Source organism: Camelina sativa, chromosome 12, assembly GCF_030686135.1.
Source record: "Camelina sativa cultivar CO46 ecotype springtype chromosome 12, ASM3068613v1".
Lineage (NCBI taxonomy): Eukaryota > Viridiplantae > Streptophyta > Magnoliopsida > Brassicales > Brassicaceae > Camelina > Camelina sativa.
Window position 1 is genome coordinate 28197932 of NC_141891.1, and position 12585 is coordinate 28210516.

At 39.4% G+C, this 12585-nt stretch overlaps 2 protein-coding genes and 1 pseudogene across 2 annotated transcripts; 2 read left to right on the forward strand and 1 right to left on the reverse strand.

Moving 5' to 3' along the window:
* The first annotated feature begins 1951 nt into the window (after positions 1–1951).
* LOC147930981 (uncharacterized) lies at positions 1952–7755 on the forward strand (annotated as a pseudogene).
* A 988-nt stretch (positions 7756–8743) lies between these two features.
* Positions 8744–9486, forward strand: LOC104732499 (uncharacterized). Its single transcript, XM_010452046.2, has one exon. The coding sequence runs from the start codon at positions 8863–8865 to the stop codon at positions 9349–9351; it is 489 nt and encodes a 162-aa protein (XP_010450348.1). The 5' UTR covers positions 8744–8862; the 3' UTR covers positions 9352–9486.
* Positions 9487–10378: 892 nt separating this feature from the next.
* On the reverse strand, positions 10379–11772 carry LOC104732501 (peptidyl-prolyl cis-trans isomerase CYP28, chloroplastic). The gene is made up of 2 exons (XM_010452047.3): positions 10814–11772; positions 10379–10721 (listed from the first exon to the last, which is right to left on the reverse strand). Exons 1-2 carry the CDS (start codon positions 11442–11444, stop codon positions 10513–10515), a joined length of 840 nt encoding a protein of 279 aa, XP_010450349.2. The 5' UTR covers positions 11445–11772; the 3' UTR covers positions 10379–10512.
* Between the last annotated feature and the right edge of the window lie 813 nt (positions 11773–12585).

The window sequence follows — 12585 nt, forward strand, 5'->3', positions numbered from 1 at the left end:
AATAAAACGTTGTGTTTTACATCATCTTCAACCTTTTACAAACCCTAAAATCAACTAAGAACATTGACGACCGCCGATACAAACTCAGAATCTCAGCAGATCCGGCAAAGAAGAGAAGGAAGATGAAGATCTCGGTTACCCGAATGGGTACCCGAACCGAACCAAAAAACTCGGGTAGCCGGTCTAATTTACATAGTTTCCGATCGGTTCAACTCTCTTAACCGAAGCTAACCCGAAACCAAAATTTTTGGTTCAGAACGGGTCGGTTTATTCCGGTCAGGTTTTTATCGCATGTCTGAGTTAGAATCACACCAAGCAGTCCGTTTTGATTGTTGGAATCGCACCAAACAATCGGTTTTGTTCACAAAGAGCAGAAGAGAATCACTCTCAAAAGAAAAGGTTTTATAAAAAAGTTGGTTGATTATTTCATTGATCTTACATGAGTTTATATAGGAAAGAAAACTTGGTAAAAAAGCCAAGTATTAACTAGTCTTGAAACTAAAAAAAACAATTAAGATAGATGGTTGAATGAAGACCCAATTCTTGTGCACGTATCCCTTCCTCCAAAATGACTCTAGGTGCATGTATATCTATTTTCGTCATTCTTCTTTGACCACAAAATAAAGTGATTATTTTGGACTTTCTTGAACTTGAATTAGGCTCAAAGTGGGCTGGACTTGATAGGTATCATCCCCAATATAATTTCCGATGCTCTCGTTGGCCATAAGCTCTTGAATTAGCCCATTAAGTGTTTCCTTGATATTCTTTGACTTTGACTCTTTGGTCCAACTTGCTGATGAGAAACAACATGGGGTGTACCATTTCTTCACCTTGGACTTAGTAGAAACAATTCCTGGTTGCCAAACATAATTCTGGAAGCTCCTAAACCAATTGGACCTAAAACTCTTCAAGTGAACAACTAGATTAACCTCCTTTGGCAAATAGAATGTATCCCAAATAGTAGTTTGGCTGGAAGAGTTGATCTTTGACTTTGTTCGTGTTGAGCAAGACTCAAGGGTCGTCTTAGATGGTCTCATGAACATATCCGATATTTAGAAATATCTGTTATTGTTCTATAGTTTACACTTAGATGTTTAATTTTTAAATAAGGGTAAAAATATAATTTTAGTATTAAACTAATAAAAAATTAAATAATCATTAATTTCCGAAAAAAAATTTCTCTCACTAATTAATTATGAACAAAAATTACTAATTTAATTTAAAAAAAATTGTGAACCAATTAGAATTTTAAAAAGTAAGATTTTGTATCTAATTATTCAAATTATTATTTTAATAACTATATTTAAAAGATTTTATTAAGATTTTAAATTATGATTCTCATATCATCTTTCTTTTATGTCATTTACAAATTGCTTTGAATTATCATATCTACATATGATAAATAAATCTGTAGATTTTTTTTTAAAATATGTTCTGATTTAAAATTTTTAAAACGAAGATATATTACTCAATCTATGAAAAAAATATGTGTTTTAATGTTCCACATGGAAAGATTGGTAAAACTAAACTTATGTGTTTGATAAATTAATAAATTTTATTTGCTCACAATTAGAATATAAAGTTAATACTTTAAAATATTTCACAAAATAATGATATAAATACAACAAACAAAATAAAATGGTATTATAAATCAAACAAATTAAAATACTATAATATTCTAAAATAATGAGTATTTAAAAAGATATATGTACATTTATCAAACAATTACAATATTAAAAGTAAATATTGTCTGAAACAAAATAAATTTTTAAAACAAATCTAACAATAACTTTTATTATTATATTATAATTTTTCTAGAAAATGTTTGATATGTGCTTGGGATATCTCCTAGTTCATGTTTTATTTAATGAACCAAAACAACATCCCTTATATACATTCACCGCATATACACCCGTATAAGCACCGTACACACAAAGCTTATTTAGAAGAGATGGCGAATTTAGGGCAGGAGGACGCGACTATGGTCGATATCGGAGGAAGGGTGGAGCCGCCAGGAGATCCTCCGGATCCTGGGGCCTTGTGGGTTGGGAAGGTGAAGGGGAGTGGGACAGGAGGGAGACTCAGACTGGAACTAGTGATGGACGATGAGTTTGTAGAGGGGAAGGTTCGGCTGGAGTTTCCGGAAGGAGAGGATGGAGAACCGGTTGTTACCATTGAGAAGGAGGTGCTGGAGGTGATGAATAGTTTGTGGAAGAATTGCATGATCGTGAAAGTGTTAGGTCGAAACATTTCGATTGCGGAGTTGTCGAAACGGCTAAGGGAGTTGTGGAAGCCAAAGGGGGCTATGTATGTGATAGATCTTCCACGTAACTTTTTCATGGTAAGGTTTGAGATGGAGGAGGAATACATGACAGCGCTCACAGGAGGTCCATGGAGAGTGTATGGTAGTTATCTTATGGTGCAAGCATGGGACCCAGAGTTTGATCCGGCGACAGATGATATTGTTACCACGCCGGTTTGGATACGGTTGTCGAATATCCCGGTGAACTTTTACCATCGCGCGATCTTGATGTGCATAGCGAAAGGATTGGGTAGACCAGTCAAAGTGGATTTAACGACGTTAAATCTCGAACAGGCACGTTTTGCTCGCGTTTGTGTGGAGTTGAATTTGAGGAAACCTTTGAAGGGGACAATCCAGATTAATGGGGATCGATACTTTGTGGCTTATGAAGGATTACAAAACATATGTCCAGTTTGTGGAATTTTTGGTCACCAAGCGAGTCAATGTTCTCGGCAGAGGGTGGAGGTGCATGAGGCAGATGGAGTAACGGCGAAGCAAGGCACGACTTCATCGGGGAACATGGTTGCGCATGGTGAGCAGTTGAGAAACAGTGTCCAGGGTAATGGGACACAACAGAATTCACAAGATGATGGGTATACACTGGTGCGGGGATCCCGGCGACGGTCAGCCGCACCGACGATGAAAGTGGTGTTCTCTGCTGGGAGTGGGGATGCTGAATCTGGACAGAATCTTCGGGAAATCCCACAAAATCAGGCGGTTGCGAATATTGAGATTACGAATAGTTTCGGGAATCTTGCAGATGATATGATATCTCCAGAGATAATGGAAGTTGCTATATCAACGGACCAGAATAAGGAAAATGAAGATAATTTGAATATTTTGCGTGGAGGGAAAAATGGGAACCAAGTAAAAGCGGTTTTTGCATTAGGCTCAATGGGCTCGAATAGTAAGGGCAAAGGTGGGCCTAAGGAGAGTGGTATGGAGAAAAGAAATGGTGAACTTCACAAGGGTGTCGTTAATGGGCCAAAGGGAAAGCAGAATAAACAAATTCGGCACACAAGAGCCTTATTTTTGGCCCGATACAGAAGCAGACTGAATTAGTGTCATCTGGGAAGCGACTCAGGGTCAAAGATGATAGTGTGTGTTGGTCACGTGGTGTGTTTGTGAATACACGAGATGGAATGGCGAAGACTTTGTCGATTCCAGGATGCGAGACAGAAGAGGGGAGATCTCGACTGGATACGATGGAGAGGTCTGAACAGATGGAAGAGACGTTGCAGGGAGCTCCGCCGGAGATGGGGGCGGCTCTGCTAACGGCGTGATGGGTTTCCCCGGTGGTTCTAGTGACTATCTGCACAATTTTAATGGATTGTATTATGTGGAATTGCCGGGGGGCGAATAAACCCAACTTTCGAAGATCAATTCGTTACATGCTCAAACGATAGAAGACGGACATACTGGCTCTGTTTGAAACGCATGCAGCAGGGGATCGTGCGAACCGTATTTGTCAGCGTTTGGGCTTTGCAAATTCGTTTCGGGTGGATGCAATAGGGCAGAGTGGAGGCTTATGGCTGTTATGGATGACTGAAGTGGGAGATGTCACCATAATTAGCTCATCGGATCAGTTTATACATGCGTTGGTGGTTAATGGAGACGATAGAATACACTTAATAGTGGTATATGCTGTACCTTCTGTAAGTCGGAGAAGTGGATTGTGGGGGCAGTTGAAACAGGAGATTGAAGGAGTTAATGATCCGTTGATAGTTGGTGGGGATTTCAACACATCATTAGGCTTGATGAGAGGACTGGTGGCAATGGTCGTCTATCGACATATTCGCTAGCCTTTGGTGAATGGATCAATGAGCTTACACTGATTGATATGGGTTTTAAAGGTAACAAGTACACATGGAGGCGAAGAAATATGGAAAGTACTTATGTTGCAAAGAGGTTGGATAGGGTATTGTGTTGTGCCGAGACACGTTTGAAGTATCAGGAGGCTGTTGTGACTCACCTTCCAATACTAGCTTCTGATCATGCACCATTATACCTGCAACTGAACCCATAAATGAAAGGTGATCCGAGACGAAGACCGTTTAGATTTGAGGCGGCTTGGCTGAATCATACGGGCTTCAAATAATTGTTGGTAAATTCTTGGCAAAATAATCTGACCACTCCTGAGGCGCTTGAGGGTTTACAGGTGAAACTAAAACAGTGGAATCGGGAAATCTTTGGTGATATAAGTAAAAGAAAGGATCAGTTGTTGATGGAGATTAAAGCTACTCAGGATTTGTTGGATATCATTCAAACTGATGAGTTACTTACTAAGGAAGTGTTATTAATGAAAGAGCTGGACGTGGTTTTGGAGCAAGAAGAAGTGTTATGGTTCCAAAAATCTCGTGAGAAATGGATAACGATGGGAGATCGTAATTCAAAATTCTTCCATACACAACTATTATCAGGAGGAGAAGGAACAGAATTGAGATGCTAAAGAACAATGAAGGGGTATGGATTTCAAACTCCACGAAGTTGTAGAGCCTTGCAGTTGAGTATTATAAGAAGCTATACTCTATGGAGGATGTTTCTGTGGGTGGAGAGCAACTACTGGGAGTTGGTTTTGCGGGTATAACAAGGGATGATCTGACGTCTTTAACTAAACCCTTCTCTTGTTTAGAAGTTCAACAAGCGATTCAGAGTATGGGAAAGTATAAGGCACCGGGGCCAGATGGGTACCAGCCAATATTTTACCAAGACTGTTGGGACGTTGTTGGTGAATCAATGATAATATTTGTATTGAATTTCTTTGAGTCCAATGTGCTACCAAGTGGAACAAATGATGTGCTCTTAGTACTGATTGCTAAAGTGACAAAACCAGAGAGAATAATGCAATTCCGCCCTATTAGTCTTTGTAATGTACTGTTCAAGACAATTACGAAGACTATGGTGTTGCGATTGAAGAAACTGATGCCAAAGCTAATTGGACCTGCACAATCTAGCTTCATCCCAGGTAGGCTGAGCACTGACAATATAGTAGTGGTGCAAGAGGCAGTTCATTCAATGAGGAGAAAGAAAGGAAAAAAGGGATGGATGCTGTTAAAGTTGGATTTAGAGAAAGCTTATGACCGTATCAAGTGGGACTTTCTTGAAGAAACACTTCGGGTTGTAGGGTTGCCAGTGAATTGGGTCAATTGGATAATGCAGTGTGTCACAGGTCCTTCCATGACCCTTCTGTGGAATGGTGAGAAGACATAACCGTTTTCTCCAGAGAGAGGGCTTCGTCAAGGCGATCCACTGTCCCCTTACTTGTTTGTCTTGTGTCTAGAACGGTTGTGCCACCAGATTGAGTTGTCTGTTGCTGGGAAAGAGTGGAAACCCATTGCTTTGTCGAGAGGAGGCCCGAAGCTATCTCATGTTTGCTTCGCGGATGATCTCATCCTGTTCGCGGAGGCATCAGTCGCACAGGTGAAGACAATACAACGAGTTCTAGAGAAATTTTGTCACGCATCATGCCAAAAAGTCAGTCTCGAAAAATCTAAAATCTTCTTCTCGGATAATGTTCATCGGGACTTGGCAGCATATATTTCAGTGAAGAGTGGTATTAAGTCCACTAGAGATTTGGGAAAATATTTGGGGATGCCAGTTCTACACAAACGAATTAATAAGGAGACCTTTGGAGATGTGTTGGAAAAAATGTCCTCAAGGTTATCGGGCTGGAAAGGAAGGTTCTTAAGTTTGGCTGGACAGGTTACGTTGACAAAGGCAGTGTTGTCATCCATACCAGTTCACACAATGAGCACAATATCTCTACCACAACACACGCTTGAGAGGCTAGATAAAATATCAAGAGACTTTCTATGGGGAAGCTCAACTGAGAAGAAGAGGCAACATCTTCTTGCTTGGGATAGGGTGTGTTTACCGAAGCAGGAGGGTGAGCTGGGGATTCGACAGGAAAAACCAATGAATAAAGCTCTCATAGCTAAGCTGGGATGGAGACTATTAAAGGAGAAGGATAGTTTATGGGCAGTTTTACTAAGAAGCAAGTATCGAGTTGGCGATACTCAGAATCTGGCTTAGTTGACCTCAAAGGGACATTGGTCTTCAACATGGAGAAGTATTGGGACTGGATTGAGAGAGGTGGTGTTTCCTGGTTTATGTTGGGTTCTTGGTAATGGACGACAAATCAATTTCTGGTCAGATAAGTGGCTCTCTGATTCTCCCCTCCAAGAGTCAGTTACAACACCACTTCCGGATGGCTATGGTGAACTTCGGGTACATGAGTTATGGATTGATGGTATCGGCTGGGATTTAACACGCATCACACCTTTTGTGTCAGCAAACACGCGATAACAATTAGCCGCTAGGGTGCTGGATAATGTAACAGGGGCTACGGATAGGATAGCATGGGGAGAGTGCTCGGATGGTAAATTCACGGTGAACTCTGCATATCAGTTCTTAATACAGGATCGGGTCCCGAAACAGAGGATGCAACAGTTTTTTGATCGCATCTGGCGAGTTGTAGCACCTGAACGTGTGAAAATTTTCTTATGGTTAGTGGCGAATCAGGTGCTGATGACCAATATGGAAAGACACAGGAGACATTTGTGTGACTCGGGACTCTGTCAGGTCTGTAAAAGTGGGAATGAGATGATAATACATATACTGCGTGATTGTCCAGCCATGACAGGAGTTTGGCACAGACTTGGGGCTACAATGAAGGTACATAGGTTCTTTGAGATCTCGATCTTGGAATGGTTATATGTTAACTTGGGATAACACTCGGATGTTAGTGGAGCCGAGTGGTCCACACCCTTTGCTATCAGCGCATGGTGGGGTTTGAAATGCGTTGTGGAAATGTCTTCGGTTCAAATATCAAATGCCGCGATAGAGTACGTTTCTTGAAGGACTATGCTACTAAAGTTTCTCTCGCAAACTCAGTACTGCATAGTGGTGATCAGAGTGTGGTGCGAGAAGATAGGCTGATCAAATGGAGCTTACCGACTGAGGGATGGTTTAAGCTTAACACTGATGGAGCATCACACGGAAATCCAGGTTTAGCGACAGCGGGAGGAGTACTACGGGATGGAGAGGGGAACTGGTATGGGGGTTTTGCTCTAAATATTGGTATCTGTACTGCACCTATGGCTGAGTTATGGGGAGTATATTATGGATTATGCATAGCCTGGGAGAAGAGAGCGACGAGAGTGGAGTTGGAGGTAGACTCACAGATAGTGGTTGAGTTTCTTAATACTGGAATTAATGATTCTCATCCATTATCATTCCTAGTACGATTGTGCTACGGCTTTTTATCAAGGGACTGGATAGTCGGCATTTCTCACGTGTATAGGGAAGCGAATCGTCTCGCCGACGGTTTAGCCAACTATGCTTTTTCTCTGTCTTTAGGTTTGCATATTTTTGAGTCTCCACCGGATGTGGTGAATTCGATTGTTTTAGAGCATCTTGTTGGGTTTGGGACCTCGCGTCGTGTTCGGTTGTAATTTGTTTTCTGTTTTTTAATAAAACTTGGGGAATTTCCCCTCTCTTTCACCAAAAAAAAAAAAGCACCGTACACACAACCGTATTAGCCCAAATCATATTTATTAAGGGGGGTGTATTCAACTTGACATTTTAAGTAATTTGTGTGAAATTTACAAATTCTATGTTATTCAATCATGGATTTTAAAAAGTCTATCAAAATCCACTGTTATTGAACTGATGATTTAAAAATCTACTTTAAAATCCACTGTTATTCAAAACAGTTTTGTGGATTAGGATTTTAATAATTTTTAGGATTCTGGAGGATTTTGGAGGATTTGTTTAGTTAAAAATACAGAAATCCAAATCTCATGGTTTTAGGTGGGATTTGAAAGAATTTTACAGAAAATCATATGAACTTCCCTAAAATCTATCAAAATTCTAAATTTTCTAAATCCCATCAAATTCTCTAAAATCATGGTTTGAATACACCCCGCTAAACGCATAACTAAAAATCTGGTACAGTGATTTAAAACCATTGTACACTGTATAGACGCCGTATGTGCGGTCGCCTAGAACTAAACACTAATTTTACTAGACATAGTATCATATTTACTAATTTCTGATGGCATCTTTAATTATTGTATCTAGTAAATTGGTAATCCACTACTATATTTTTTAACCCGCTTATAATTTTTATTAAGTCCTCTAAATGTTTTAGCTGTACAGTACTCCGTTACTCATCTTCATAATCAGTCAAACATTTCTTTTATTTACCTTTTATAACCTTAACTAATTTGGTAAATCACTATAAATAATATTTAATTACCCTAAATAAGTCCGCTTTGATCACCAAGTCAAAAGACTAATTTAATATCCAACTGGAAACAAAATTGAACCCCATTTTAATTGGAAATTTAAAATACTCCTAAAAATAGTATAATTTTTCAACTTCTCCTCCGAAGTTTTGGTTTTAACAGTTCATTTCAATAAATCAGCCAAATATTTTGCGATCACTGTTTTGCTTTTCTTTTTTTTTTTTCGCGTTTTTGTTTTCTTTCATTTGCATTCTTGTATATTCCTTCTCAATCAAAACAACAAACTTCTCAAAAGCATTGCTTTTGTTAAAAATGGGAAGCGAATCAGTGAGCCACTTGTCTCTTAAAAAGAAACTCAAATCAAGGTTTTGCATCGCCGGATGTTTTCGTACGACCAATCACCACCACGACGTCCCCGTCGACATGCCTTCATCTCCGACAACTCCCTCCGCCGCGATGGAGAAATCTACTCAAAGCCCACGTGGTGGTGGAATGAAGACCAAATCTCCACGACTCACTCGGACGTTGTCCAAGTCGCATGAAAAGTGCCGGAGTCTGATCCACCGGATGGGCGGTGGTGTAAGCGGCGTTGGCGGCCACGGGAAGCACATCCGACGTCATACTGCAGACTTTCATTACGACCCGTCGAGCTATGCGCTTAACTTTGATAAAGGAGACGAAGGTGACAATATCAACCGCTTCCCTCTCCGCAACTTCTCGGCTAGGCTGCCTCGTTCGCCGCCTTCTTCGGCTAAGGCCGCGATGGATTCTTCTTTTGCGGTTCACAACCTTTTGCGGTAATGATTATGTCACGCACACATTTCAATCCATCGAATAATTAATATTTTAGCAAATGTAAATATTTAAAGTTCCATTTGACAATTTAAAAAATTTGTTGTTGATATAATAATAGTTGGATAGCATTTTATTACTTAACATGCGGATGGCAATGCCAATGTTTTTTTTTTTCCAATTTGTGTGTTGAACCCTTGTTCGACGATAGACAATATATCAGTTATCAGTGATTCAGATTAGAAGAAAATGGTACACGACGAACGGACGAAGTTTACCAATACTCGGTGCAATGCCAAAATAAGCATATCATTTATCCACGAGTTTAAAAACTAGATTCCGGGTGAAATGCGATACTAGACCAAAGATTCAAGAACCGAAACAATTCAATCCAAAAGTGGCGTAGAATATACGATAACGATTTGAAACCATACATGGAGCTAGGAAAGCCATGTAACCGAACATAACTATCTCTGGGAAAAAAGGTACTGCAACAACATCCACAGCAAAGAAGATGAGCACGCGCTTACCCGAGATGTCCACCACCATTAATGACTAAGGGTCATCTTAACATGCTTTGAGAAAATTAAAACCCGATGAAATTTCGTCTGGAATAGGCGGAGGTTTGAAACACTCTCACGCCTGGATCCACTTTTTGTGTTTCTTCCCTGCAAATCTTGTGGCTAACCTAGACTCACTACGGCTTCACAATCTGCTAAGCGCAGGGGGCATACTCATGAGTTGGCAAACATGTTCCAGTAGAATATGTCAGCTCTGCAACCTCCACTTAGTAGTATAAGGGCACATTGTTGCCCCTCATAGCTAACAATTTTAATTCTGTTTTGTCTCACAAGTAGAAAGAATTCTGCTAAAAAAAAGCTGAATCGTTTCTCTACCCTCGTTGAATACGGTGGTTTGTCCAACCTAAATCACTTTCTCATCAGATGATTACAAACCTAGAGGACAAAGTCAAACAACCACAACCTCAATGTTTTCTTAATCTTTTAGCAAGCAGCAAAAGGACTTGAGAGTAGAATTGTATTAAAATGGTTGCCACATATATTATATATACTAGTAAGGCAGAGTTTAAGTAAGAGAGTATTAGAAGCAGATTCATAGATTGTATAGAGGGTGACTATAAACACAACACATGTTGTAATATACAAATTTTTAAGGCAGAGTTGGAGAGAGTGAAGGATTAGTGACCTTGAGCTCTCCACAGCCACTAATGTAAACCGTCTTAAGAGGTCTATTCCACAAGGATCTTGCGTTTTGAGCTCTCTCGTCTCCAAGAAACTCTGCAAAATCATTAAACTGTCGAATGTTGTCCGACGGCTTATAAGTGGGAATGGAAGATATACTCGTCACCACATCTAACCCTGCAAGAGAGAAAACATGCATGTACTCCCCAAAATCACAACTCAATTCCTTTACATTACAAAGATTTCATACCAAAAAAAAAAAAGTTAACCTTGAAGCACAGTTCCGAAGACAATGTTACCGCCGTCGAGCTGCGGACACGGTCCAGGACCAGTAGTGATTAAGAATTCAACATTCCTATAATCAGGATCGAGTCTGGTTTCATCATCGTCATCATTCTCAGATAAGCAAAGAGAGACAACACCAGCACGAGCGTGTGGGAGGGAAAAAGCCTTGGAATTAACAACGTCAGTGTTCCGAGGCAAATCTCTGAGTAAAGATCCAACCTCCGCCGAATATCGCCGTCCTTCTCCTTGTCTTCCGGCGAGAAAGTACTGACCAGGGAAGATTTTGTGAACTGGAGTGTTTTTGTAAGAGGTCGAAGAAGAGGTACACATGCGTTTGAAAGTGGAGACGGTGAAAGGGACGTGACGGCCGTATAATCCGAGAACGACGCGGCCGAGGGGAGTTGAATCGGAGCAAGGAGTGGTGGAGGAGAGTGTGGCGTAGGGATCTGAGCGGAAGTAGGTGGGACAGAGGGAGAAGTCTAGGAAGACGCGATCGGTGATTGTGATGTCAGGCCCAGGGGAAGGTGGTGGAGGAGATACGGTGGCGATGGTGGTGGACAGGAGGAGGTTACGACGGGACAGAATCGGAGGGATGAGAATGGATGATGATGCCATGCTGGATGATAATTACGAGAAATCGTCTCAATTAAAAGATTTTCTTTTAACTCGAAAAAATTATACAATTACTTCCTTTCTGTTGCAGTGAACTAGGCCGGCGAATTCGGTAAACGGGTCGATTTGGGTCGGTTTTCTAGGGTTTTCGGGTCGGTTTTTTCGGTTATTAAAATCTTTACCAAACCAAAACAAGAATTAAAATGGGTTGTCGAGAAAAGGAAAAAAAAAACTTTGGGCCAGCCCCAGTAAAAAAAAAAAACAGAAGTAAACCTCTATAAATTAATACTCAATAAATTAATACTCGCTATAAATTAATAAATTCTACCAATCCCGAACTGAACCGATGTAAAAAATGACTTATTTCGATAAATTAATAAGATAATAATTTTTTCAGAAATCCTATGTAAAATTATGGTCACATCAATATCATAAATTGATAATTAAGGTAATACTAATATATATATATATATATATCTAAGAAAATATAGTGAAATATGACTCTATTGTTTTTTCTATATTCTTGAATTTGCATTCTTATTTGAACTCATCTCTACTTTTTTCATTGTCGTCTTCTCAAATCGCATCCAAAAATTAGGGAGAATCCTAAATGCGATAATTGCTTTCTTACATGTATTTGATTCTAAAATTACCGCAATATCTTCTTTGACTTCATCATAGTAGAAATTTCATCTAAACTCTAAACTTTTAAAGACGGAAAAGAATTAAAGGTGTTAATTACACCGGTTTTCACACATGGACAGCTTTATGTTGCCTTCTCTCGAGTCACAACCAGAAAAGAATTAAAGGTGTTAATTACAGATAAAGACGAAAAATGCCATAATAAAACACTTAAATGTTGTTTTCAAAGAGGTATTTGAGACTGTATAATGATGGTTTGTAGTTGGATAATCGTTTTGGATATTTAGACTTGAACTATATTTCTTCTCTTAAATATAGTGATTTTAAATATCTTTAACACTACCTCTATTTTATAGTCAGATATAAACTTTCACATTGGAGAAAACCATTTTCTAATTTAGACTTATTCTATATTATAAAATAATAGATAAATACATTGTAGATGGTCTAAGAACATATTATTTAAAATTTTCACATGATTATATTTTATTTGGTTTCAACA